Here is a 23,973-nt window from a genome sequence, read left to right on the forward strand (position 1 = left end):
TGATTTGGGACTTAACAAAATAGGTATTTTGGTACTACAAATTTCCCTCTATGTACTGTTTTAGCTCTATTTTATAGATTTTTATATGATGTTTTTTCATCTTTATTTGGTTAAAAATTCTTTCTGATATCTCCATTGAGTTCTTAGTTGATCATGGGTTATTTTTTTAGTTTTCAAATATTTGGGGGATTTTTTCATATATTTGTTATTAATTTCTAGTTTAATTCGTTGTGCTCAGAGAACATTGTATGATTTTTTTAAAAAAACAACTGAGGTATAATTTTCATATCACTTTGCATGATTTAATCCTCTTACATTTATCAACACTTGTTTTATGGCTTAGCATATAGTTTATCTTATGCAGCTGATAGCCGTGCACTTGAAAAAAATGTATATTTGTTGTTATTGAGTGGCATTTTCTGTATATGTCAGTTAAGTTGGTTGATAGCATTGTTCAAGTCTCCCATATCCTTACTGGTGATCTGTTTCCTTATCAATTATTGAGTGAGACAGATGTTAAAATCTCTGACCATACTTTTGAATTTGTCTATTTCTCCTTGTTTTGTCCTATCAGTTTTGCTTCATATATTTTGAAACTCTCCCAGATGCAAAAAATTTTAGGATTGTTATGTGCAGTTGATGAATTGAAATGTCCCTCTTTATCTCTAGTAACAGTTTTTGCTCTGAAATCTTTGTCTGATATTAATATAGCTATGAACATTTAAAATCTTAATAGAAATTGCTTAATAGAAACATTTAAAATCTTAATAGAAATTTCCTCTCAAAAAAATCTGTGTCATTACATAAGGTTTTCCCCCATTCCGGTCCACATCTTTTGAAAATTTAATATGAACCTTTCTCTAAACATGTTATGTTTCTTCTGAATTTGGGATAAGCTAATGCTCTTGCCAGGCCTCTGGTTCTCTATCTGCATAATGGTGCCAGTTAATAGCAGCTCTGCCATCATGTGCATGTGTGGGAGTGCAGGCCAGGGTTTCAGCTCAGGGTAAAGGGGAAGGCAAAATTTAGAAAAGACAAATGAGAAGTACTTTCATTGTCAGGGAAGGTGGTAAGAAAGGGAGCATCTGGCTACTTTAAGGCAGTTCAGGCTATTAGGACCAGATGAATTAGATCTCATGGCAATGAACTTGTGATGTCAGAGTCTCTATTAATTTTTAAGAAACAGGGTCTGATACATGTAGCCAAGATTGGAGACAGGCAACTGTACTTGTTTTTTTCAATGGGTGAAAAAAAATTGTGACATTCAGTAAAGAAAGTAAGGAGTACAGGGAACCAGAAAGCGTTCACTAAAAACATATTTAATTAATGCTGTTTCCTGTTAGAGTTAGCAGGTTAATAGATCTGGAAAGGTTCCAGGTGCTTTGACCTGGAGAGAGATGGAACCAAGTAGGTGGTCAGCGAAGATAGATCCAGGAGAATCTGGCTGGTGGGTAGCAGGCCATCAGTTTTACACTAGGACCTGGTTTTCCTGTGAGGTGTGTTTTAACACACTAGGTCAGGCCACAGCCTCTCCATCTGGCTGGATGAGGCAGCAGCAACAGCCCCCAACACACCACATTAAGTACTCACGTTTAAAGAGCCTCTGTTTTGTAAGCTTCGCAGTCACTAGGACTATAAACAGAATACTGGCTAATTATTGTTTAATTATTGCTTAAAAAACCAATTGGCACAATGCAATCACTGCATTAATTACCCCATACAGCATCTGCTTTCTTTTTTGAGGTCTTCCCCATTCCTCCCCAGCCCCACACCCCACTTTAATTGAAATTCAGCTTGCTGTAACACCTCCTTTCTCCTGGCCAACTGGATCTTTCCATTCACAAGAGGGAGAAGAACAAAACAGAGAAGGCCCGGGGGATTAGGGAGTTTTGACAGCTGTCCAAGAGGAGCGCTGAGATACGGGCCAAGTACCGAGGCAGGACAGAGACAAATGAGAGACAGAAGAGAGTCACAGAGGGAAAGATAGGGACACATCGCAATAGGAATGAACTGGACAAAGAGTCACAGCGACAGGCAGAGATGTTTAAAGGGGCGCTGAAAAGGGGAAAAAGGAAGAGAAAAGCTAGAAAAGAAAGGAACTAAGGAGAGTTGGTGAGGAAATGCGAAAGGCTCAGGAGGTGAAGGAGACTGGAGAGAGCCTGTCGGGAAGGAGAGGGGAAAAGTCCAGCCTCTAGGGACGGATCAGCCCAGCTTGGGGGACACGCAGCTTGGGGGGGCGGGCCCTCACACACCTGGGAAAGGGGTGGGGTGGAGGAGGCGGCCGCCGGGCCCGGAGCCCGGACCGCGCGAGGGGCGAGGCTGAGCGCGCAGGGCTGGGGCGCCAGAGCCCCCACGGCGAGCCCGGCGTGCGCCCGGTGGCCCGGGACTCGCCCGGCGGCCCCGCCCCCTCCCCGGCCGCCTCCTTCGCCGGCGCTTTTCCTGCGGGGCTCAGGAAGCCGGCCTAGCACAGCAGCGAACAATAGCTCGGAGCCCGGGCTTGGCTCCCGGAGAGGCCGGCGTGGGGAGGCGGGAGAGGGAGGCGTCCGCGCCGCCGGGGGGCCGCGGCGAGCCCCCGGCCCGGGCCGGAGCTTTAGTTGAGCTCGGCGCTGCCCGGGTCATTGTTGGCTGGGACGGAGGAGCGGGAGCCGGGGGAGGAGTTGCGAGGCGGCGGCGGCGGCGGCGGCGGCGGAGGGAGCCAGAGGGGGAGCCAGAGAGCGAGCGAGGGAGGGAGGCTGAGAGCGAGCGGGCGGTCGAGCGAGGGAGGGAGGAGGTAGAGAGACAGGGAGGGTGGGAGGGAGGAGGAAAAATAAAGAGGAGAGCCTAGCAGGGCTGAACAATAGAGACAGGCAGACGGGCGAGGAGGAGAGCCAGCTGCCGCTGCTGAGGGAGAGCAGGCGCCCAGGCAGCTCGTACCCCGGCCCCGGCCAGACCGCAGGCGGCCAGCGCCCCCGGGGAAGGGGGACCATGGGGGAGCCGGCGGCAGGCGCCCCCAGCCCTCCGCGCGCCTCTGCCTGAGGGAGCCTCGGCGTCCTCTGCCCTAGCCCTGCCGACCCGGCCGGCTGCCCGCCCTTGAAGTCCGGTGTCCTCCGGGTCTGCGGCCGCGGCCGCTGCGCCCCGCGCCCTCCGCCCACAGGGCGCCGAGCAGCCCTCGGCCCCAGGCTTCGCCGGCCCCCGGCTGCCCGCGGACGCTCTCCCCCAGTCATGAACCCCCCGGAGGGGGCAGCGGAGGAAGGAGGAGCCGCCGACTCGGACGTGGACGCCTTTTTCCGGACAGGTAAGCTGGGCAGGGCGCGGGGGGTTGGGGAGGGGGGCTGCTGCCCTGGATGCGGCGTCTTGGACAAGTTTGGGGAAGGAGGGCTGTTGCTGGCGTGTGCGTGTTGGGGGGCAGTCCCCCTCGTCGCCGGGGCTGGAGTGGCAGAGATTCTTGTTGTTATGGCAATGCGGGTTGCATTTTGGGGAGGGGTGGGGGCTGGGAGCTCGGCGCCCCTCGGCGTTCACCCCACTTGCGGGAGTCTGTTGGGGAGGCGAGAGGCGGTCCCCTCGGGCCGCCTTCTCCCGGAGCGCGGGGATGGGGCGATGTTGGATCACTTTGCAGTGCGCCGCTCCCGCTACCGGCGTCCCCCGCCCCTCCCTCGGCTCCCCCCTCCCCCCAGCGCCTGTCAGCCCGGCTCCCGCCGCCCTGGGCCGGCACCCCTTCTCCGGCCGGCGGCCCCCGGCCCCGATGTGCAAAGAGGGACAGTGGGGACCGGGATTCGCGCAGGCTGCAGACTGACAGTCGGGAGCGGGGCGGACCGAGGACTGTAGTGCCTGGTGCGTGTGGGGAGCCAGCGTCTCAGACTTGAGAGGCAGACCCGGCAGGGAGGGCGGTGGGCGCCTGGGACCTCCTCCTTGTCCTCCTCTTCTCCAGTTCTGGGAACGGAGGAGCTTTTCATAAGAATCACTCATTCCTGGAAGTGTGAGTTAGCGTCCCCCTCACACACACCCACTGAATCTTTGCTTGCCTGTGGTATGTAGAGCACCGCCCCCCCCCCCCCCAGATCTGCCTTAACGGCTGTTTTCGGCCCCTGCCACCTCCCAGCCCCCAGGTCTATAGATCCTCATGTTCCTTGGCTACACAGCCCCTTTCCCAGAGCAGAACCGACCACCCTCATCTGCCACCACCTGTGGCCCTGTTTCTCTGATGACCAGGGTTTCTCCATCTCCTCTTTACCTGTGGCTTCCACCAACTCTTTAGGTAGAGCTCCCCATCTTCCATGTCTGGAACCATGTGGTCTGGAATCTTTTTCCCAAAGAGTCCAGTAAGTTATGGGGACCCTGGGCATCTCCCCTCTTTCTGTAAATTGGATTGGAGGACGTGAACTGATGGGGTCAAAGAGCAGGTTGGCTTTGAAGATTCTCTGTGCACGCATCTGTTTCCTAACCTCATTGCCTTGCCCTGGAGGTCATCTGAGGGAAGGCGTGGGGTGCTTTGTTGGGGAGACTTGTGGCTTTAGAAGTCAAGACTTGGTCAGCCCATATGTTCATTTTCTAGTTGGTCTGAAGAGGAAAGAGCTGGAGGATAGGAGCTGATGCCAGGACCTGGAGAAAGCAGAGGGAGCCCCTGTTATCCTATCCTGCTTCTCAGGGCTCAGCCTTGCCTCCCTCCTTCCTTTTCCCCAGATGTGGATTCTAATATACACCTTCCCCATCCCCCCCTTTCTCTCTCTCTCACATACTCTCTCTCTCTCTCTCACACACACACACACACACACACACACACACTCACTCACTCACTCACACAGCCCAGGAACCAAAGCATGAATTCTAAAGAGGTGCCTGACCTGATAACCTTAGTTTATTACCTAGGGGAGAGGTTCTGGGGGCTAAGTGATACCTGGAAACATTCACCAGGACGTCTTCATTGACACCCCTACCATCCACCCTTTGCCTCCCATCTGGCACAAAACTCTGCCTTTTCTTAGCTCTGGGGAAAACTCTTGAAGTGTGAGCTTTCCCACCTTCCCTTTCTGGACCCACTTTTATCTTTTGGCATCCACTCCTCCTTCCCCTTTTCTACCATCCAAACACTAGATCCTATCTATTCTCTGTCCCAGGCCCTTGGAGCAGATCTCAGTTTCTGGAGGCTTGCTAATTTCTGACAAATGAATTCACACAGTGTTAATGGTGTTAATGGCCTATAATGGTCCAATGTGTTACTTCTCCCAGGGCCTTTCAAAACACAACATGGGGCTTACATTGTCTAGCCCTGGCTCAAATCACAGAGTAAATAGCAGACTGGGTCCCTCTCCTGTGGAATCCTGTTGGGGATATTCTTCCTCCTCAGGCAGCCTTGTTGAGGGGGGCCTAGGTCTGAGGTGCACTTTGAATCAGTGAAGGGTGAAATCTTCAACGCATAAGGCTGGAAATGACTGACGACCTGTAACAAGTTGGAAGAGGGGGTGCAGACTGTTTGTGGTAGGGTCTAGGACCACCACCCACCCTGAGTGGTCCTCTGTGCTCTGCTTCCTGATCTTATCCCCTTCCAGTCTCTAGCCTGGGCTTTTGCTGGGGATTCTTAAACCTGGAAAAGGCCATATTTCTTAACCGTCTCCCTTCTGAGTCCCCATCTTTATGGAACATAGCACCACACCTGGTAGGCTGGACAGATTATAAATTTATTTAGTTGAACAACTGAAAAAGCTTCAAACACATTTTCAAAGTCCCTAGTGCCAGGGTTACCCCCTACTTTCTGGTGGATAATTTTGCATACACAAAGACCAGACTGGCAATTGCTTTGTCAAAACCCTGGTATACTGTGCCTTTCATTAGGCATGTTTCGAATAACTCTGTCATTTTGGTTCTTTACTTGTCCTCTTCTGATTATTTTGGTATTTCAGTTCTTTTGACATTCCCCAAATCCTACATCCATACATGTACACGGACAGAAAGAAACACACATGCACTCCCCCTGCCCCCACCATTATTCTTATAGACTGGTGTATTCTGTGTCGTCTTTCTGGGAATTCTCTGATCCAAGCCTGGGAGAGTGTGTCACAATAATTTTATTGATCATGGTTATGAGGCAGAGGAGGGGAAATATGGGAACTCAGAACTGGGAATAGAAATCAATTGGAATAGAAAACCAACAAGGACTTTTCAGCTTCTACTAGGACCCTTCTGCTGTCCAGGGTGCTATGGGATACAAAAGAAATATTGGTTTCTACCCTCCAAGAGCTTTTAAAAGAAGATTGACAATTACTGCTCAATTAGAGATTAATTACTTGCTGAACATTATGGTGCTATAAGATAAAAAGTTGGCAGAACTACAGAGGAGTGGAACTGAGGGTAGCCCTTGAAGGGGAGATGGAGGGTGGGAAGAGAATCATGGGCAAAAGCTCAGGGAGGTTGAGGCATTGACATTGAGGATCCTGGGAAGACTGAGTAGAAGGTGTAGGGTAGGGAGGAATGGGAAACAGGGTTGGGTAAGTAGGGCAAGGCCAGATAGGGAGAATCTTGGGAGCCCAAGAGAGGAGATTGGATTTGATTCAGGACTGATAGGGAGTCACTTTAGGCTCCTGAGCAAGGGCATGTCCTGAAGAAAGTGGTATTTGGAAAGGTTAATCTGGGGGTCATATGATAGTTTAAGTGGAAAGAGAGAGAAAGGATCCAAATGCAAAAGTGATCTGGAACTGAGGGAGAGGGGCTTGGTCTGGGTTGGTGGCAGAAAGGATGGGGACTCAGGGACCACTCTGAGAGACATTGTCAAAGGCAGAAATGTGGGTATTTGTTGACAAACTAGTTGTAGGGGGGAAAGAAAATTAAGCCCTCTAGAAAATGGGAGTAGCTGGGTTAAAACCATAGAGGACCAACAGTGTGCTGACTGAAGCACTCTGGTTGAGGACAGGAGCTGGTTTTGCAGGGCAGATAATGCTGTTAGCTTTGAATGTGGAAAATTAGAGGTGATTGAGGAGCATCCAGGTGGAGTTGGTTTGTGGGAGATATGGGACTCCAGACAGGAGCACAGGTGGGAGGTTAGGGCTGGCATTGTGGCCTTGGAAGCCTCCTGAATCAAGGCTCGCTGCAGCTGAAGCTTTGTGAATGCATCAGCCCTCAGAGGGAGGGGGTGGAGGGAAGAGGAGAGGGCTAAAGTTAGAATTTGGGGGAGAAACCCTTGTTTAGGAAGTGGCAGCAAAGGAGACTTGATCCTGGAGACCCCAGGGAGTCAGCGTGGGTTCTGATGTGATGACAGGCTGCAGACAGGTTGAATAAGAGGAGTGCTGGGTAAGTGTCACTGGATGTGATAAAAAGAAAGCCACTATGAGCTCTTGGGAGCACAGTATTAGAAGAGGCATTCAGAGTAGGGATTTGGGGTGGTGGGTAGGAATCAATTACTTGCAGAGTTTACCAGTGAAAGGAAAAAGAGTTTGGGTGCTAGTCAGATGGCATGTTAGTACCAAGAAAAGGGGTTTTCATTTTTTGGTCGGAGAGTCAGAACAGGTTTGGATGTGGAAGGGAGAGAGATTGTGGGCAGGAAGAACTGAAGATGCTTGGTTGATTTTTGAGTTAGATACTTGAAGAGGTGAGACAAGAGGAGGTTCCCTAGTGAAAGTAAAATCTTGACTTTGGTGAGCAGAGGAGAAACCTCCGTCTATAAGACTCAAAGGAAGAAAATTCAGAGGATAAATTTAATGAGATTGATGTGGAAATATCTTTTTTCTGTTGAGCTTTGGTCTTGTGAGTCCAGACATTTTTAACTGGACTGTTTGCTGTTACTTGGACCTTGGTCAGCCTCAAACTCAACTCTGTCTTTCCAAGTCCCTAAACTAGCTTCTCCTCTTGTCTTCCTTAATCCTGTAAGTGGCACCTTCCCTTTCCTAGTCATGATATTTAGCACCTTGCTATTGTCTCTGAGGAACCTCACTCTTCTAACAAACTCTATTATCTTTCACAGTGAGCCCATGCTGTTCACCCTCAGGGCCTCTGCCCTAGGCCAGGAGACCCATTATGGTGCTCATGGACTCACTAGCCTTTATTCTTGGCCCTTGGAATCTGCTCTCTCACCCCCACTCCGATTGGCATCTGCAGGCAGATTGCATTTCCTAAAGGAGATTGAACTACTTTCGTCACACCTGGTTTATGAACCTACAGTGACTTTCTAGTGCCTTCAGGGTCAAGTCTGTCCTTCACATCTCAGAGCCAGCCTGCTCTTCTCACTGTCCAAGGGCACTTTGACTCATGTTCCCTTTGAATCATCCACCCCTTCACCCCTACTCTACAAATGCAACTTATTCTTCAAGACTTTAACACCACATTCTTCTGGAAGCTTTCATAGCTCACAAGACCAACTCTCTCCTCTGAATTCCTTAAACACTCACTTGTCTATACTCATTGTCTCACTTCATCAGAGGTATTGTATTGTTTTTATCCTTTTCATACAATGAAGTGATTTGTTCTTTAAAAGATCTTTTAAAAAGCTTGTGATTCACCAAAATCAAACCAAAACAAACTGTCTCCCCCCTGTATAGATAAAGCAAACACAGCAAAATATAAGCAGTTGCTGAATTTAGGTGGTGATATATTGGTATTCAGTGTACAACTCTTTAGACTTTTCTCTCAGATAAAAACCGCATCCCACCTAGACAGAGAACTGGACATTGTCAGGTCCAGATCTGACTTGGAATAACAACCTATGTTGGTGTGCAGTTTTTTGAGTAAATATCACCACCCTGTCTGGGCATTGCCAGGCACCTAAAAGGGGTAGAGTCTTTTACCTCCTGAGCTCTCTTGCAGCAAAGGAAAACATCTCTTTTTGATGTTGCGTTTGATGCTCCAGAATGTAAACATGACACTTAATTCAATATTTACCATTCCTTCTTGATTCTCCTCCACTTACACCCATCATGATTTGGGCTTTTGGTCACGCCATTTCCCAAGAACTTTTGATGGAGTATTGAGAGGACTTTGTTGTTCTGAAGAGGGAAGGCTATTTCTACATTAATATATTTTAGAACATATCAACAACATTTAGGTACACCTCCATAATATTTGGGGGGCTTTGCTTTATCCTTGTGCCACCAATCATCAATAACTCAATTATTGGCACATTCTGTCCAATTGTATTTGATAATCCCTTGGGGATGGAAGAGATGTTGGAATAAACTGAAGCTACAGAAAGAAATTAGGTGAGAAGTGACAAAAAATATTCCTGACTGTCGGTGTCAATAAAACACTAGAACAGGTGAACTAGAGGTCCTTTTTAGACGTTGGAGAATGAACACTTTTACTTTTCCAAGTTCTTTCTGGTTCTGGAACTTGGTAGTTTACTTCTGGAGTTGGGCAGTATGGTATAGTCTAGTGGTTCTCAACGGGAGGCAGTTTTGTCCTCCAAGAAACATTTGGCAATGTCTGGAGACATTTTTGGGGGTTGTCAACTCAGGGAGGGGGTTGTACTGGCATCTAGTGGGTAGAGGTCTAGGGTGCTGCTAAACATCTTATAATGCACAGGACACGAATTCTTCAGCCTCCAAATGTCAGTGGTGCTGAGGCTGAGAAACCCTGGTTATAGCCAGAAGACCATGGGCTTTGGATCAGATAGGCTCAACACTAACCAGGGGCAGAATCTTGGGTAAATTATGTAATCTATGTCATCCTCAGTCTTCTGCAAAATGGGACCAAGGATGCTTGTTTCACAGGTTGAGAGGATTAAATAGGAAAAACATGTGTAAAAAGCATCTAGTGGTTTCTGACCCACATTAGGAACACAAGAAATACTAGCTGTTCCTGTTGTTTTTATTATTAAGTGAATGTGATGGCACAGAGGCTGAGGGAATCTCCAGAAGGGGTACTGTGCAGGGTTTTTGACACGGGGTGGGAGGGGTGCTGGAGAGGTGTCATGATGGTGTGCAGGAGCCTGGGTGGAATCAGAAGGCTAGGGTCTGGGCCTCAGCTCTTTTTCATTCATTAATTTAATCATTTGACAAATATTTATCGAGTTCCTAGTGCAGCCATGTACTGTGCTCTGGGAGTGTATAAAATCATTGCAAGAAAGAATATAGAGCAGGAAGAAAAATGAATATAATTACAATACCCCCCTCAGGGAGCACTTGAATTTAAGGGGTGGGAAAGGGAGAAAAAGCCTGTGAAAGAGGCCAAAAAGGTCAGGCAAGAGAGCAGGAGGTGAACCCTCCCCTTTGCTCTCTACTTATCTGCATGACTTGGGCAAGTGAGTAACATCTGTGTAAGATGAGGGTAATGCGCCCCGCCACCCAGTTTCCTTATAGGGCTGTTGAGAGACTCAAATAAGATACCGTGTGTGAAAGGTCTTTATAAGTTGTACAATTCTTTTTTTTTTTTTTTTTTTTTTAAACATCTTTATTGAAGTATAATTGCTTTAAGTTGTACAATTCTATCCAAATATGTGTAGATAGTTCCTTCCAAATCAAACATTCTATTACTCTAAGTACCACCTCTGACAAGTATTATCTTATTTAATCTGACCTTCATGGGACATTTTTCAATCCTTCTCAATTTGGTTTCCCAAGGGGACTGGATGGGGCACCCTCCTTACAACAAATCAGCACTCCTGTTCTCTCCTCCTCCACAAAAGTATATAAATGCCAGTTCCCCAGACCCTGGCCCACATGGCCCCATGCCATCTGGAGGAGCCCAGCGAGAATGGGGTTCTTGCTTCCACTGAGCCTCAGGTGGGTGCAATGAATCAGTCCCTTCCCGCTCCTTCTCTGTCTGCGTGCAGTTCAGACTCCTCCTGCCACGCCTTTGAGTGTGAATGACTGGCAGCAAAATAACTAGGAAATGATTGACAGCCACAGGGCTGTTGGATCAATAGAGCTGCTTGAAATCGTGTCTGCTGAGGAGTGAGGGAACAGAAAGAATTAGCTGGGAGAACAGAGGAATTAATACAGGGAAGTAAAGAAGAAACTGTCGGAGAATTACCTTCGTCTCTTCCCCTTCTGTCCCTTGGCATTTTTAGAAGGGAGCTGGTTATTAGCTAGAAAACACAGATATGAGGGATAAACAAGGAGAGTGAAAAGTGACAAATGAACTGTGTTCTCAAGGAAGTAGCTACTTCTCGAGCTGAGACCTGAAGGATGGGTAGGATTTGGATGGGGAAGACAGAAGGTATTGGAACAGTGTTAGAAAAAGGCACGACCATCCATGGCATATTTGGGGGCAGTAAGTGGTCCAGTTTGTGTGACTTAGAGGATTCAGGTGGAGGATCAATGGGAGATAAAAATCAGAAGGGAGTAGGGACCAAGTTGATTGACTGCTTCATTTATTAAACATTTATTGGACTCCTAGATAATCAAGGGCTTTGAATGGCAGACCAAGGAGTTTGGTCTTTCTGCAGTTACCTTTCAGGAGCCACTAAAAGTTTCTGAATGGGGGTGGTGACATGATGAGGAAGATAAATCTGGCAGCCCTGCAGAGGGTCAGTTGGAATGGGGGAGGAACTGCTAGCCAGGGTTGGATTGGGAGACCACTGTGATAGGTTAGGAGGGCCTGAACTTGAGATGGCACAGTGGAAATGGGGAGGAGGGGATGGATATGAGGGAGCTCGTGGATGTAGCGTCTATAGGACTTGGTAACTTGGATGTAGAGGTGTTAAGAAAGAGTCAGGACTCAAAGATTACTCCAACTCTTAGAGCTGGGTGACTGAGGAGGATGGAAGTACCCTAAATGAAAATTAGGAGTTAAGGAAGAAGAGGAGCAGCTGTGGGGAGGCAGGAGGAGAGGCAGGATTTGGGAATTTACTTTGGGACATGTTGCTTTTCAGGTGTCAGTGAAATAGCTTAGGGAGGTGTTGATTCAGTAGGCAGATAGCAGAGGGAGTCTGGAGCTTTGGAGGGAGGCCAGAGACTGAAATATAGATTTGGGAGATATCCGTAAGAAGTTGTGTCTGGAGCTATCAGAATAGATGAGATAATAAATGAAAAACATATAGAGACTTAAGGGCAGAGGGCCAAGGACAGAGCTGTAGACTCAAGTGAAGGGCTGGAGGAGCACCAGGAGAGAGCAGGGCTTGGAAACAGTCCGGTCATCAATAGGGTCTAATGCTGCAGAGAGGTTGAGGGAGAGGGGGACGGAGCAAACCCTGTGGGTTCTGGAAACTGGGAGATCACTGGTAACCTTTGAAATAACAGTTTCACTTGTGTATGGGAGGTGGAATTCAAATTTCAAGGGAAATGGGGAGTGAGTGGATGGGGAGGAAGTGGTGGGAGTGCATATAGATGATTCTTTGGAAAGGTTTGGCTGTGAAGGGAAGGTTAAAAATAATAAGGTAGTTGGAGATGGGTAGCAGAGTTGAGGGGAGGATTTTTTTAGGTAGGGAAGATCTGTGAATACCTACGGGTGGGGAAGAGGGAGAAGGCAGGCTTGGGGAAGGGAATGAATATTTAGAAAAGAGGAGCAGTTGAAGGAAGAAGATCCTGGATGAGCCTGTAAGGGTGGATCTCAAGGTAGCTGGGGGGTGAGCCTTGGCCAGAGGAGGAGACTGGGGGAAGGCGGACTTCAGTAAAGTAGTAGGCTGGCCAGCAGTTCTGCTGAGGGCACAACGTGCTTGGTCAACAGCCCCAGCACAGAGAGCATCAGCTGGCTTGGAGACTCAGGGGCTTGTGGTCCTGTGCTTGGGGCGGATAGTTCAAGCTGAAGGCAGCTGTGAAATGGGTGAGCTGGGTTGGTGTGGCTCTAGAAGGCCCCTTGGACAGAGAAGCTAGAAAGCAAGGCTGGGAGGTCCCAAAATAGCAATCCTTTTAGAAGTGCTAGTGGCTTCCTTTTGCAGGCTGAGGTGGGATTTGCTTCAGGCTGTAGAGGGGTCTGCAGAATCACTTCCTACAGAGTGTGAGTCAGAGAGGCAAGTTGGGGGGTGGGGTGGAGGGTGAGTGAGGACAGGACAGAAGGAGGAGGGCTCAGACAAGAATGTGTAGGGGCAGCCTTCTGAGGAGGGGGTCATGCCTGGCCATCGGGCACTGTCTCTGTGAGGGATGGACCTGTTCTTGAATTTTCGGTTTCCTTAATGCCTCTAGAGGTTCTAGAAGAAAGAGGAAGCAGACCAGGGGTCATGGAGGAGCCTTTTTCCCATTTTTCTCCATGAAGAGTAACCCTTCACACCAGAGGAAAGATGCCAATGAGCACACCCATTCCTTTGGCCCCAAAGTACTCCCTTCAGCTCTCATTTTAGGGGCAAACCCAAGAACTGTCATCAAGTGAGGCATCTTATATGGCCCTCTAGGGGATGGAAGTAGGAATCCAGGGGCTCCTGTTACCAAAAGGTGGGCTGTGGGCGACTGGGTTTATATTTCCTAGAGCAGGAGGAGGTGGGAGTTTCCTTAGGTATGGCTCAGTTTCAGAATCATAGAGTCTTAGAACAGGAACTTACTAGCTGTGTGACCTTGTGCAAGGTACAGCCTCTCTGAGCTTCAGTTTCCTCATGAGTAAAATGGGTAAAAAAAAAATCTTACCTATCAGAATCACTTGATTTGGTAGTTATAGATTGTGATAGTTATATTCATACTGTAAATAGTAATAGAAATGGGATGATATTACTAGTAATAGAATATGACTATATATAATACTACTAGTAAAACTATATTGTATATATTATATATATGATCATATTACTAGTTAGATTTTCCAAATCATGAAAATTATGTTTCAGTAGCTTGCTTCCTCCTCTCCACTCCCCTCCCCTGCGATACCCTCCCCATCTTTCCTCCCTCCCTTCCTCCTTCCCTTGCTTCCTTCCTTCTTTCCTCCCTTCCTCCCTTCCTTGTGCATAGTTAGGTAGGGATGTGATTTTTAAGCTTGCAGTTACAGTTATTCCAGGGTATGGCAGACAGGGTCTGGGAATGTGCCTACACCCCTTGCCTTTTACACTCTTACCCTGCAGCCTGGGGACAATGGACATCTATGGGGAATGGGGGTGGGGAAACACAGTGTTCAGTTGGCAGCTGGACAGTGGGCCTAGAGGGAGACCCAGGAGACTGGCAGATGGTTAATTGGATGTGACAAAAGGGGACTGGGGGAGGGGTCTGGGGCTCCTGGGGGATTCCTGTCTCTGACTTCTTATTCTCCTGGAAAGGAGATTGTGGGGAGAGGGAGGAGTATCTCTAGGAGCAGTTAGGGGAAAAGATTGGCAGGACTCCATGTTGGGTCTGTGGCCATGGAAGGACAGAGTGCCATTGGGAGTGATGTCACAGCTTTAATTTGTAGGGTGGGTGCAAGATGTTGTCTCTTCTCTGTATCCCAGTCCACTGGCACATAACAGGCTCAAATACTTGGATATAAATAGAATGCTTAACCAACTATTGGAACAGTATAATTTTCTAGTCATTCTTCATGGTCCTAGCCATTGAGTTTTGACAGCTAAATATCATGATTACTTTTGATGAGAACTGGACAAAGACTGATCAATTTCAGCGAACACTAGATTTAAGTGAGTGGATCTCTTCATTCATGCTTGTATTCATTCATTCAAGTATCAGACACCAGCTGTGAACCTAATAAGTGCCAGGCACTGGGGCTACACCAGCAAGTTAGAAATCATCCTTCCCACATGGAGAGTAACAGTCTGGTGGGGTTGTCTGACACACAAACAAAGGATTGCATGCTGTACATTGAGAACGTAATGAAAGATCAACAACCGCACCTGCATGCGTGTGGCGAGGATTCACTGAAGAGGGGATGCTTATGCTGAAATAGATGAGGAGGTGGTGAAAACGAAAATAGACCACTGTTGAAGAGGTTTGGTAATAAAAGTAAGGAGACTAATACGATGGTAGTTGAAGGGGTATTTTGGGAGTACTGGTACTCTTCTGTTTCTTGATGATAGGTGAGATCTGTTTGTGCACTTTCAGTGAGTTGTAGACTTATGTGCAATTTTATGCATGCAAATTATACTTCAATAAAATTTTTTTAAAGGTTATCAGGTCCAGTGAAGTTTTGTTTTGTTTTGTTTTTTAAAGAGAGAGAAAAATCTTTGAGTGTTTGAAAAAATCATGGGAGGAGGTAGTGGTAGACACTGAAGGTGATAGAAGGTGGTATGTGTGGGGGTGGGGTACCAGAATGGGCACCAGCTTCTTCAAAAGTCAGCAAAGGATGAGAATTCCCAGGCGAAGAGGTTATCTCTGGGATGGAGGGGTACTTCTTCCTCTGTGGCTATGGGAAAAGACCAGGTGGTTTTCAGGTCACGTGTACAGGTCAGATGGTAGAGCCCTTATTAAGCTCATTAAGAAAACTGACCTCAGTCTTTTCTGGGATTGGGAACCAAGGTCATCTGAAGGACTGAGGGGTGCTGAGATCCTGCGAAGAGAGGAGACGAATTGGATCCATTCTCTGGAGAATGAGTGAGAATTGCATTAAAGAATGATCTGTCTAGTTGAGTTCAGAGTGAGCTAGGTGTTCAGACTTCTGCATCTTGCTCAGCCCTGGAGCCTCTGGAGTAGAGGTGAAAACAGAGGATTCTTGAGTCCTTATTTGGTGACTTGGATGAGAGGTCCAAGGTGGAGGTGAGGTGTGCACCAGACTTGTTTGGACACTAGTCTCTTACCAGAACTTTACTCAACATTGATGACTCCAAGACATTTTGGAAGCCCTACCTTGGAAAATGGTCACGTCTGGTTTCCCCAAGTAGGCTGTACCTTTTGCTTTGGAATTGTCTGTCTTCTTCTCAACACTCAATTTAGTGCCTTGCAGGTACTTGCTTGATTAGTATTTGTTGCCTTGACATTTTTTTTTTTAGAGAGCTATTTATTGGTGTGTAGGTCATTGGGAGTTTTATAATTAAACATTATGCTAAGGAAATGAATCTTTTTTTTTTTTTTTGTGGACAGGCAGTTCTACCTTAAACAAAAAGACCTATGAAATCAATATTTACTGTGAAATATAGCGAAAAACTCTTGTTTATTCTGGATTAATTAGAGGGGATCCCTTTTATTGCTTGTTTACAAATATTCCATAGGCACTGGAAAACTAAAGAAGCACCCTTCTTTTGCAAAAATCCACATAGGGAAGTTCAAACATTCAAATGGACCAACTAATCAATATTGACTGAGTGTCTGCAATGTGCCCAGTATTATGCCAGATACTAAGGGGGCTGCTAAAGGTGGGTAACAAATGGTCCTTGTTCCTGAAGAGTTTATGGTCTTGTTGGGTTAGGGGGAGACTGGTATAGGAAAAAATGGCTAATTGGAAGTCAATCAGAAAGGGAATTTCACTCATTCATTGATTCATTTAATATGTGTTTATTGTCTATAAGCTAAAAGATAATTTAAGTAAGTGGTAAATAAGGTTTCATTTAGAGAGATTTGATTTTCTTATACATCATAGAACATTTATTTAGACATTTAGACTTTTTCCTAAATGAAACCATTTTCCCCAATTAATTTAAATGTATGTTATATTAGTATACACGTATCTATTGAGCAACTGAGCCATTCATAAGCCAGTAACCTTTACATGGGGTAACGTAAGAAGACAGAGGATTTGTTGGTTGTCTGGAGGGGTAAAGGCATTGACACTTACTGTTGTAAGAAATAGTTACACAAAATGGAAGTACAGGATCTGTGGTTAAAAGTGAATGCTCTTTCTCCCTCCTTTTCCCTGATGTTAAGATAAATTCAATGGACGTATGTACTTGTTACATATACAAATATGTGTTTATACAAATGCATAGCTTTCTTTCATATTTTAACAAAAAAGAGAATGATGCTATACCTGTTATTCTGCAATTTGTTTTTATCACTTTATAATCATGGACATTTTTCCATGTCAGTGCATATGGTCTACCTCATTTGTTTGAAGAGTTGTGTTACATTCTGTTGTGTGGATGTGCCACATTTTATTTAACCATTCTTCTAATGATGGACATTTATAAACCAGCTTTTCTGAGGACCAGTGTTTGTTCTGGGACATTATTTGGTCCAAAGAGTAGCAAGAATGGTCACCCATTATTTGATCGTTTTCAAAGGTGACTGTGAAACAGTCATAGGATCAAGATGTTTCTTCTGTTTTATCCTCAGGAGGGAGGGAGAACAGCCAGTCCTGTTCTCTGGAAGCTAATTTTCTGTGCAATGTTTACAGACGCTTTTATTAATGACATTTAAATAAATGGTAGAGGCCATTCTTGGCTTTTTTTTGCTGTATGCCTTTAAGTGACTTAGGAGCCAGATTTGCAGTCACAATTAGACAAAAAAAGCCACATGTGTTTTGTGGGTTTGAGTGAAAGTTAATTCCAATACCACAGGTATGGAAGTGCTTTAGGTTGTGTGTGCAAAAGCCATAGTCTGTGTTTGGCTAGAAGAATTCAACGATGTGATTTGGGAGACCTCGGTTTCCAATTCTGCCCACCACTAATTATCTCTGTGACTTGGCTAAGCCAGTTAAAATGTCTGTTTTTACAGATGGGACCTGTCTTTCCTCATCTGAAGAAAGAGGTAAACATACTTGCCCTGCCATACATCACAGGAGTAGTATGAGATAAAGTGAGATAATAGAAGGAAAATGCTTTGGACAAATAAAATTGCTGACTCAATGAAAAGGGTTTTTGTTTGCTGCCTTTCTCTGGGGTCTCCCTTAGTTTTGAGTGTGGTTGAAAGCTGAGCTAGGGTACTCGGATGGGAGTGACAGCCGTACTGCGTTTGAGGCTGTACATTTTTTCATGTCTGGTAGGAAATTGGTAGCACTAGAGATGGAGTGAAACGTTTCATGATATGTTCCATTTGCTTTTGGAAAAGCGACGTGTGTGAGAGTGGAAGAGTGGTTCATCTAACTGCCCAGAATGGCTGTGGGTTTCTCTCTGATGGGTGACACTGCAGCTCAGTTGCACACTCTTTATCACCCAGACATGCAAAGAAAATGCAGCTTTAAAAATTTTCTAATGTGGAGCTAATCTCCCTCCACCCCAACTTGGCTAGTTTATAGTATGTCATGTGTGTTTTTTTTTTTTCTCCCCCCTGATTGGTCTTTTTGGATGACTGTTTCTTTCAGGTAAATTTCTCATTCACTGCAATTTTCTTCTGTGTTCCCACTTCTCTGGGTCTGGGTGTGTAGAGGTGCACCTGTGAACTTGTGGTGATAGTGGCGGGGGCAGGGGGAGAGGGGTGCTTGGAGCCATGGCATGATGGTTGGATTCCCCTGATCTTTGCTTCATGGGGGCTGGTCTGGTCTGATCTGATCCCTGTACTGGTGTCTTGCCTTCTGGGGTATTGTGCTGATACCCAGCACTAACATTCATGTCTTGACTATTTGCCTATGGGGTCAAAGTACCTGCGCATGGCAGCCTCCTAGTCCTGACCCCAGGCCTCTGCCTAGTCAGTGGCTCTCTAAGCATCTCTGAGTACCACCATCAGGGGATGAAGAAATATATAGATCCCCAGCTTACTCAGTGCCAACTATGAAAAGACAGAACCTCTATGCCTGGCTTGCCTAACTAGATACCCACTTGGCCAGTGCTGTGTTTTCATCCCGTCACCTCCACACCGTGTGGATCAGGATATGGGACTGAATGGCAGCTGTTGACCTAGAGGCCTGCAGCCTCCTCAGGAGTGGCCTTAGGGTTCTCAGGTGCCTTCACACCTATTGTAGATGTTATATTCTAAAGCTGCCCCCTTCACCCCAAACCCTCGTTGGGCCTTGAGGTGGTAGATAGGAGGAAGCTGGGACCCTGGTGTCCCATCTCCTAGACTGGATTTTTGCCACATTCTCCTGATGCTTGAGGGAGAGGGCTTCTTCTCCTTCTCTTGTAGCAAGGATCTCCCTAATGTGGCATCTTGAGTACTCTTTACCTTTGGTTTAGAATGATCTCTGTGGTCAAGTACACCCATTTTGGAGCTTGATGTGTTGATTCCCCCACCTCAAGAATGTGTTGAGAATTCAAGCTGCACACTAAAAAAATTCCTATCCAGGATGTCAACAGCTGAACGTGGATGCTTTCTCTTTGCCTGCTACTAAAACTATCCTGATCTTCCCTGAGGCAAGTAGATGCTTCTGACAGAGTAAGGGGGAGGTTAAATGTATGTAAGGACACGCAAGAGAGAAAAATACATTGTATTTTTAAACAGTGTTACCCTAGTTAAAACAATAATTTTGGGGAAAAAAGGTTTAGAAATGGGGCTTCTAAGACTGCCTTCATTGGGATTCTGTCTACATACATGTATGCGTTTACGTGCATGTAAGCATGCGAGAGCGCGGCATTGTTGATTCTTCCAGCAAGCATTTGGTGAGCACTTCTTACATCCCATGCACTGTGGTCCAGAGGGGAACATGGCGCAGTCTCTGTCTTCAAGGAGCTCCCAGCTTTAGGAGGGCGATGGGTGGTGATGGATTACTTACAGAGCTGCACTGCTGACGCCTGCGTTTCTGTCTGGTGAATATGACTAATGTTTGAGTTAGGGGCCTCTAATGGGTCTGGGTTCCCTCTTACCTTGCTAGGATCTGCTTTCCGAGTCTCTTCAGCCTCCTAAAATGACCAGTTCTAGTCAGTTTTGCTTTTTCCAAATAAAGCTAATTCCTTTAACATCAGCCTAGGTTTTCACGAACATGTATTCTATAGAAAGGATGTGTTAAATAAGATCAATTGAAATAGATAATAAAAAAATAGAAAAATGAAGTCCAGCTTAGGGCTATTGCTCTGCTGCTTTTGTGGTGGAGCTGTTTATTTGCTGTTATTTTTAACCAAAATTCTTCCACTTCTTTTTTTTTTTTTTTTAAAATAAATTTATTTATTTATTTTTGGCTGCGTTGTGTCTTCGTTGCTGCACGCGGGCTTTCTCTAGTTGCGGTGAACGGGGGCTGCTCTTCATTGCGGTGTGCGGGCTTCTCATCGCGGTGGCTTCTCTTGTTGCGGAACATGGGCTCTAGGCGCACGGGCTTCAGTAGTTGTGGCATGCGGGCTCAGTAGTTGTGGCGCACGGGCTTAGTTGCTCCACGGCATGTGGGATCTTCCCGGACCACGGCTCGAACCCGTGTCCCCTGCATTGGCAGGTGGATTCTTAACCACTGCGCCACCAGGGAAGTCCTCTTCCACTTCTTTTTTTTTTTTTTCTTTTTTTAATGATATTCTTGTCTGCTTACATTCTCTTTATGTATGTATGTATGTATGTATGGCTGTGTTGGGTCTTCGTTTCTGTGCGAGGGCTTTCTCTAGTTGTGGCAAGCGGGGGCCGCTCTTCATCGCGGTGCGGGGGCCGCTCTTCATCGCGGTGCGCGGGCCTCTCACTATCGCGGCCTCTCGTTGCCGAGCACAGGCTCCAGACGCGCAGGCTCAGTAGTTGTGGCTCACGGGCCGAGTTGCTCCGCGGCATGTGGGATCTTCCCAGACCAGGGCTCGAACCCGCGTCCCCTGCATTGGCAGGCAGATTCTCAACCACTGCGCCACCAGGGAAGCCCTCTTCCACTTCTTTTACACAGGAAGACTTCTGTGTTTTACATACTGTTCTCAGTCTAGGGCTCTGGGACTCAAGTAGCCCTAGTAGCTACGAGCAGTGTTTCTCATTTGATCAGGGAAAATGAGAACTCTGCTCCCTGTGAAGGTGGCAGAAACTGGGAGACTGGCAAACCAGGCGGGCCAGGAAAGTACAGAAAAAAACCAAAGAAGCAGGCAAATGATGGTGCCAGCTGGTTGGGTTCAAGTGGAAAGAGCGGGGCGCTGGGCATCAGGAGCACAGTTTTCTGATTGATGAGGTTGGTAAACCCCTTTCCCTCTCTTAGACAATGAGGGAGGTGAGCTAGGTAGTCTCAAATGTATCTTCCATCTTCAACGTTCTGAGCTAACTGGACAACAGTAAAGCCAGCAGGGATAGAAAGCCCATGGTAAGTGGTCTCAGGACCTTTATGCTGTGGTTGGTTCTCTGAAGACTTTCCATTCTTCTGAGGCCTTTGGTCTGAGCAGCTGTAGTCAGCTTGGTCAGACCCCTGGTGCCAGAGCTCATAGGTGACCCCACATCCTTGCTTGGTGATCAAGGGCTCTAATTCCCTTGAGGAGAATCATCCTGATGGTCAGCAGTAGCGTCAAACTATTTTGGCCCTTAGAACCTTTTGAAAGAAGGGCCAGGTTTCTGGGACTTCTGGGTCTGTGTTGAAAAGCCTACACTTCTCAGCCTGTTCCTTTGGACCCCAAGTCTGTCATTAGGGATGTGTCTAAACACCCTAGAGAATGCCCTCACCAGGTTTCCATCAGAGCTGCTCTACCAGTTCTCTCAAGGCATGAGGACTAATTTAATGATCTTCCTGCCAGCTCATGTTCTTGACCTTTTCTTCTTTTGAGTCACCTAGAGAAGATGGTGAAAGCAATCCAAAATCTTCATTTCCTAGGGCATGTGCAAACCCAGCCCAACCACATCATCTCAAGAGGAGGCACTGGGTAATTGAACTGCTGTCTTGGCTTTCTTCTACATTTCCTTCTACCCAGAACTCCATCTCCTTTCCCTCACATTCTTTACACCTTCAGAGAACTCATATTTTGATAGAGGGAAACAAATTAGTTTTTTTTAAAGTACATCGAAACATTCCAAGTATATAATATGACTACACTAGTAGAATCCAGGGACATAAACAGGGGAGTGGTGAAGCCTATTTTGGCAGGTGTGGTGGTGGTCATAGAGTAGGAGATGCTTGAATGGCATTTGGAAGATGCGCTCATTATCCAGAGTGACAGGGTCGGGAGGAAATTCCTGGCAAAGGGAGAAGGGTGGGCAAAGGCAGAGGGTTGTGTGAGATTATGGGGGATTAGAGGTTGTGGGTGCTTTCACCAAGCCTGGCACCACAGGGATCACATTGGAATCATAGGAATATTTCACAACCTACTCTAGCTTTCTACTTTAAAGGGGTTTAGCACTGCTCTATTCTTCAACCTCTTAAAACATTTTGAATACAAAACATAAACAGAGTGATGGAAGCCTGGACAATTATATACCCAGACGTCTTTTCCCATGAGGATGGTGAATGTGCATGCCTATGTGCATATATGTGCAATGTGCATGTGTGTGGTGTTGCTCATGCTTTGGATACAAATGTGTGTGCTTCTTCCGTCATACTGGGTTCTTGACACAGTATCATTTTTCAGCATTAAAATTCCCGTCACCTCCCAGAAGTGCTCCTTTTAGGATCCATTTCTGCTTGGCTTGGTGTGCACAAACATTCCAGTGGGATTGATTGCTTGTGTCAAATTAATTCTTTTTCCTTCCCAGGGAGAGTGTCTGACATGTGCAAAATGGGGAAATCCCTAGGCCTCTAGCCAAATGTAAGCTCAGAAAGACGAGTAAAGTCAGGTTTGGGTCAAGAATTGGTCTAGGGAACCCACAGAGCCTGCACCTGGATACTTAAGCTACCCTTCCCAGCATGTTTTGTGACTGTTCCTAGGCAACAGGAAAACTTGGGACTGGGTAGAGATGGCTGCATACAAGAGGCTTGGGTCTTTTCAGCATTAGCTGTGGTACCATTTCCTCTTCTATGCCCCATCTTCCTATTACTGCTTTATTTAAAAGGTTGCAGAAGCCTCTGGAAACAAATGGAGAACATGCTATCATTCTCCACCCAACTGTGCTGAAGCATCAGAGAGCTCTGGGATAGTTTTCTTTTCCGCCTCAGCCCTGATGCTTCCCTGCAGGCTTTGGTGGATCCTCATAATGTACCTCTCAGCCCTTTCATAACAGGTAGCCCCTAGATTCATGGTGCCCAGACAGCCAGCCTTACCACATTGTGCCTGAGTCCAGACACCAGACCAGGGACCTTCAGACTATCTTTCCCACAGTTGGAACCATTGATTTACTGACCTGTGAACAGCAGGGTGGTTTAGACTGTACTGTCCACCGATGAACTAATTAGTATCTTGGCAGTAGGAGCTTTGTGAGTGTGTGATAAAGTCTCCCTAAGAATGGTTGTGTATTCTTTTCCTATAACCTGAAATTCTGGATGTCCTGATTAGCACTTAGTAACTTTAAGATAAACTTTGTGGGTTATGATTATCAGTAGGTCTAGCCAAAGTTTCTCTAGGAGTTTATTGTCTATAGTCTTGTTGAATGTAGCTCTTTAATTAGCGGGATTATGGCAAATATCTTAGCTCATTTAGTTAACCATTAACCTCAGGACCTCTGGAACTTTAAAAAGAAGCCTGGTGAATTCCTCATGCCAAAGAGTAAAAATGCTAGATTTCCATATTATCTGGTGTTACAATTACTTTTTGGGGAGGGAGGTGGGATTTGAATTCTATTCGCCAAAAACTTTTACATAAATTGATAACAGAAATGATTTTTAGCATTTCCCAACAGACATTTCCCATAGTGCATCACTTCTAGCAGAGGCACACTTCAGGCTTGGTTATACAACTTAGTGCTCTGTAATTCTCATAGAATCTGATTGTAATGTCTGATTTTTGAGCTGGGACAACTGGGCTGCTGGAGGGAGTGCAGGGCTCACAGAAGTCTGCTGACTGTTAGCCAGAATGCTTCCTCTGCCCTGCTCCTGATGCCACCCAGTGTGTGTCTTGAATCCAAGAGGAGATCACCTAACGTCTTCCCTCTGGTCTGGCCCAGTTGCTAAGCTCTTACAGCCATTCAGTTGTTCTACCGAGTTTTTTAGAAGATTTATTTGATTTGTTATGCATAGAGGTAATTCTCTGACTGAGACTTTTTTCAGAACACCCTAATTATTCCATCTAGCACCACAGTAGGTATTGAATAAGCATGTTTGTGATTTCCCCTTAGGTTTTAGTTTTCCTCATGACAGAGACCAAGGCACATCCCCTAGGTCCTCTGTGAGAGACCCATGGCCAAGTGTGCAATCATGTGCTACCTTAGGTTTCCCAGGCCCTAGGGCCATAGAACTGTAGGTTTGGCAGGATCTGACGGCAGGGGTGGCATCATCAAATCCAACTCTAAATCTCTCTAAAGTAGAGCAGAAGGCCAATCCTTTTAGGGCTCTGTCAAGCACTCTGGTGGGTGTCGCTTTTTTCCATGCCAAGACTTTTCAGTTCTTCTGCGT

General features: G+C 46.5%; 1 protein-coding gene across 8 annotated transcripts in view; it reads left to right on the forward strand.

The window, feature by feature from the left end:
• Positions 1-2,827: 2,827 nt before the first annotated feature.
• KALRN (kalirin RhoGEF kinase) overlaps positions 2,828-23,973 on the forward strand; it is a 653,671-nt gene continuing 632,525 nt past the window's right edge. For all 8 annotated transcript variants that reach the window (XM_061194271.1, XM_061194272.1, XM_061194273.1 and 5 more), the window contains exon 1: positions 2,828-3,274. In XM_061194271.1, the coding sequence (XP_061050254.1) occupies positions 3,202-3,274 (73 nt within the window). In that variant the 5' untranslated portion in view covers positions 2,828-3,201. The remainder of the gene's footprint in view (positions 3,275-23,973) is intronic.

Source organism: Eubalaena glacialis, chromosome 6 (genome assembly GCF_028564815.1).
Source record: "Eubalaena glacialis isolate mEubGla1 chromosome 6, mEubGla1.1.hap2.+ XY, whole genome shotgun sequence".
Taxonomy (NCBI): Eukaryota; Metazoa; Chordata; class Mammalia; order Artiodactyla; family Balaenidae; genus Eubalaena; species Eubalaena glacialis.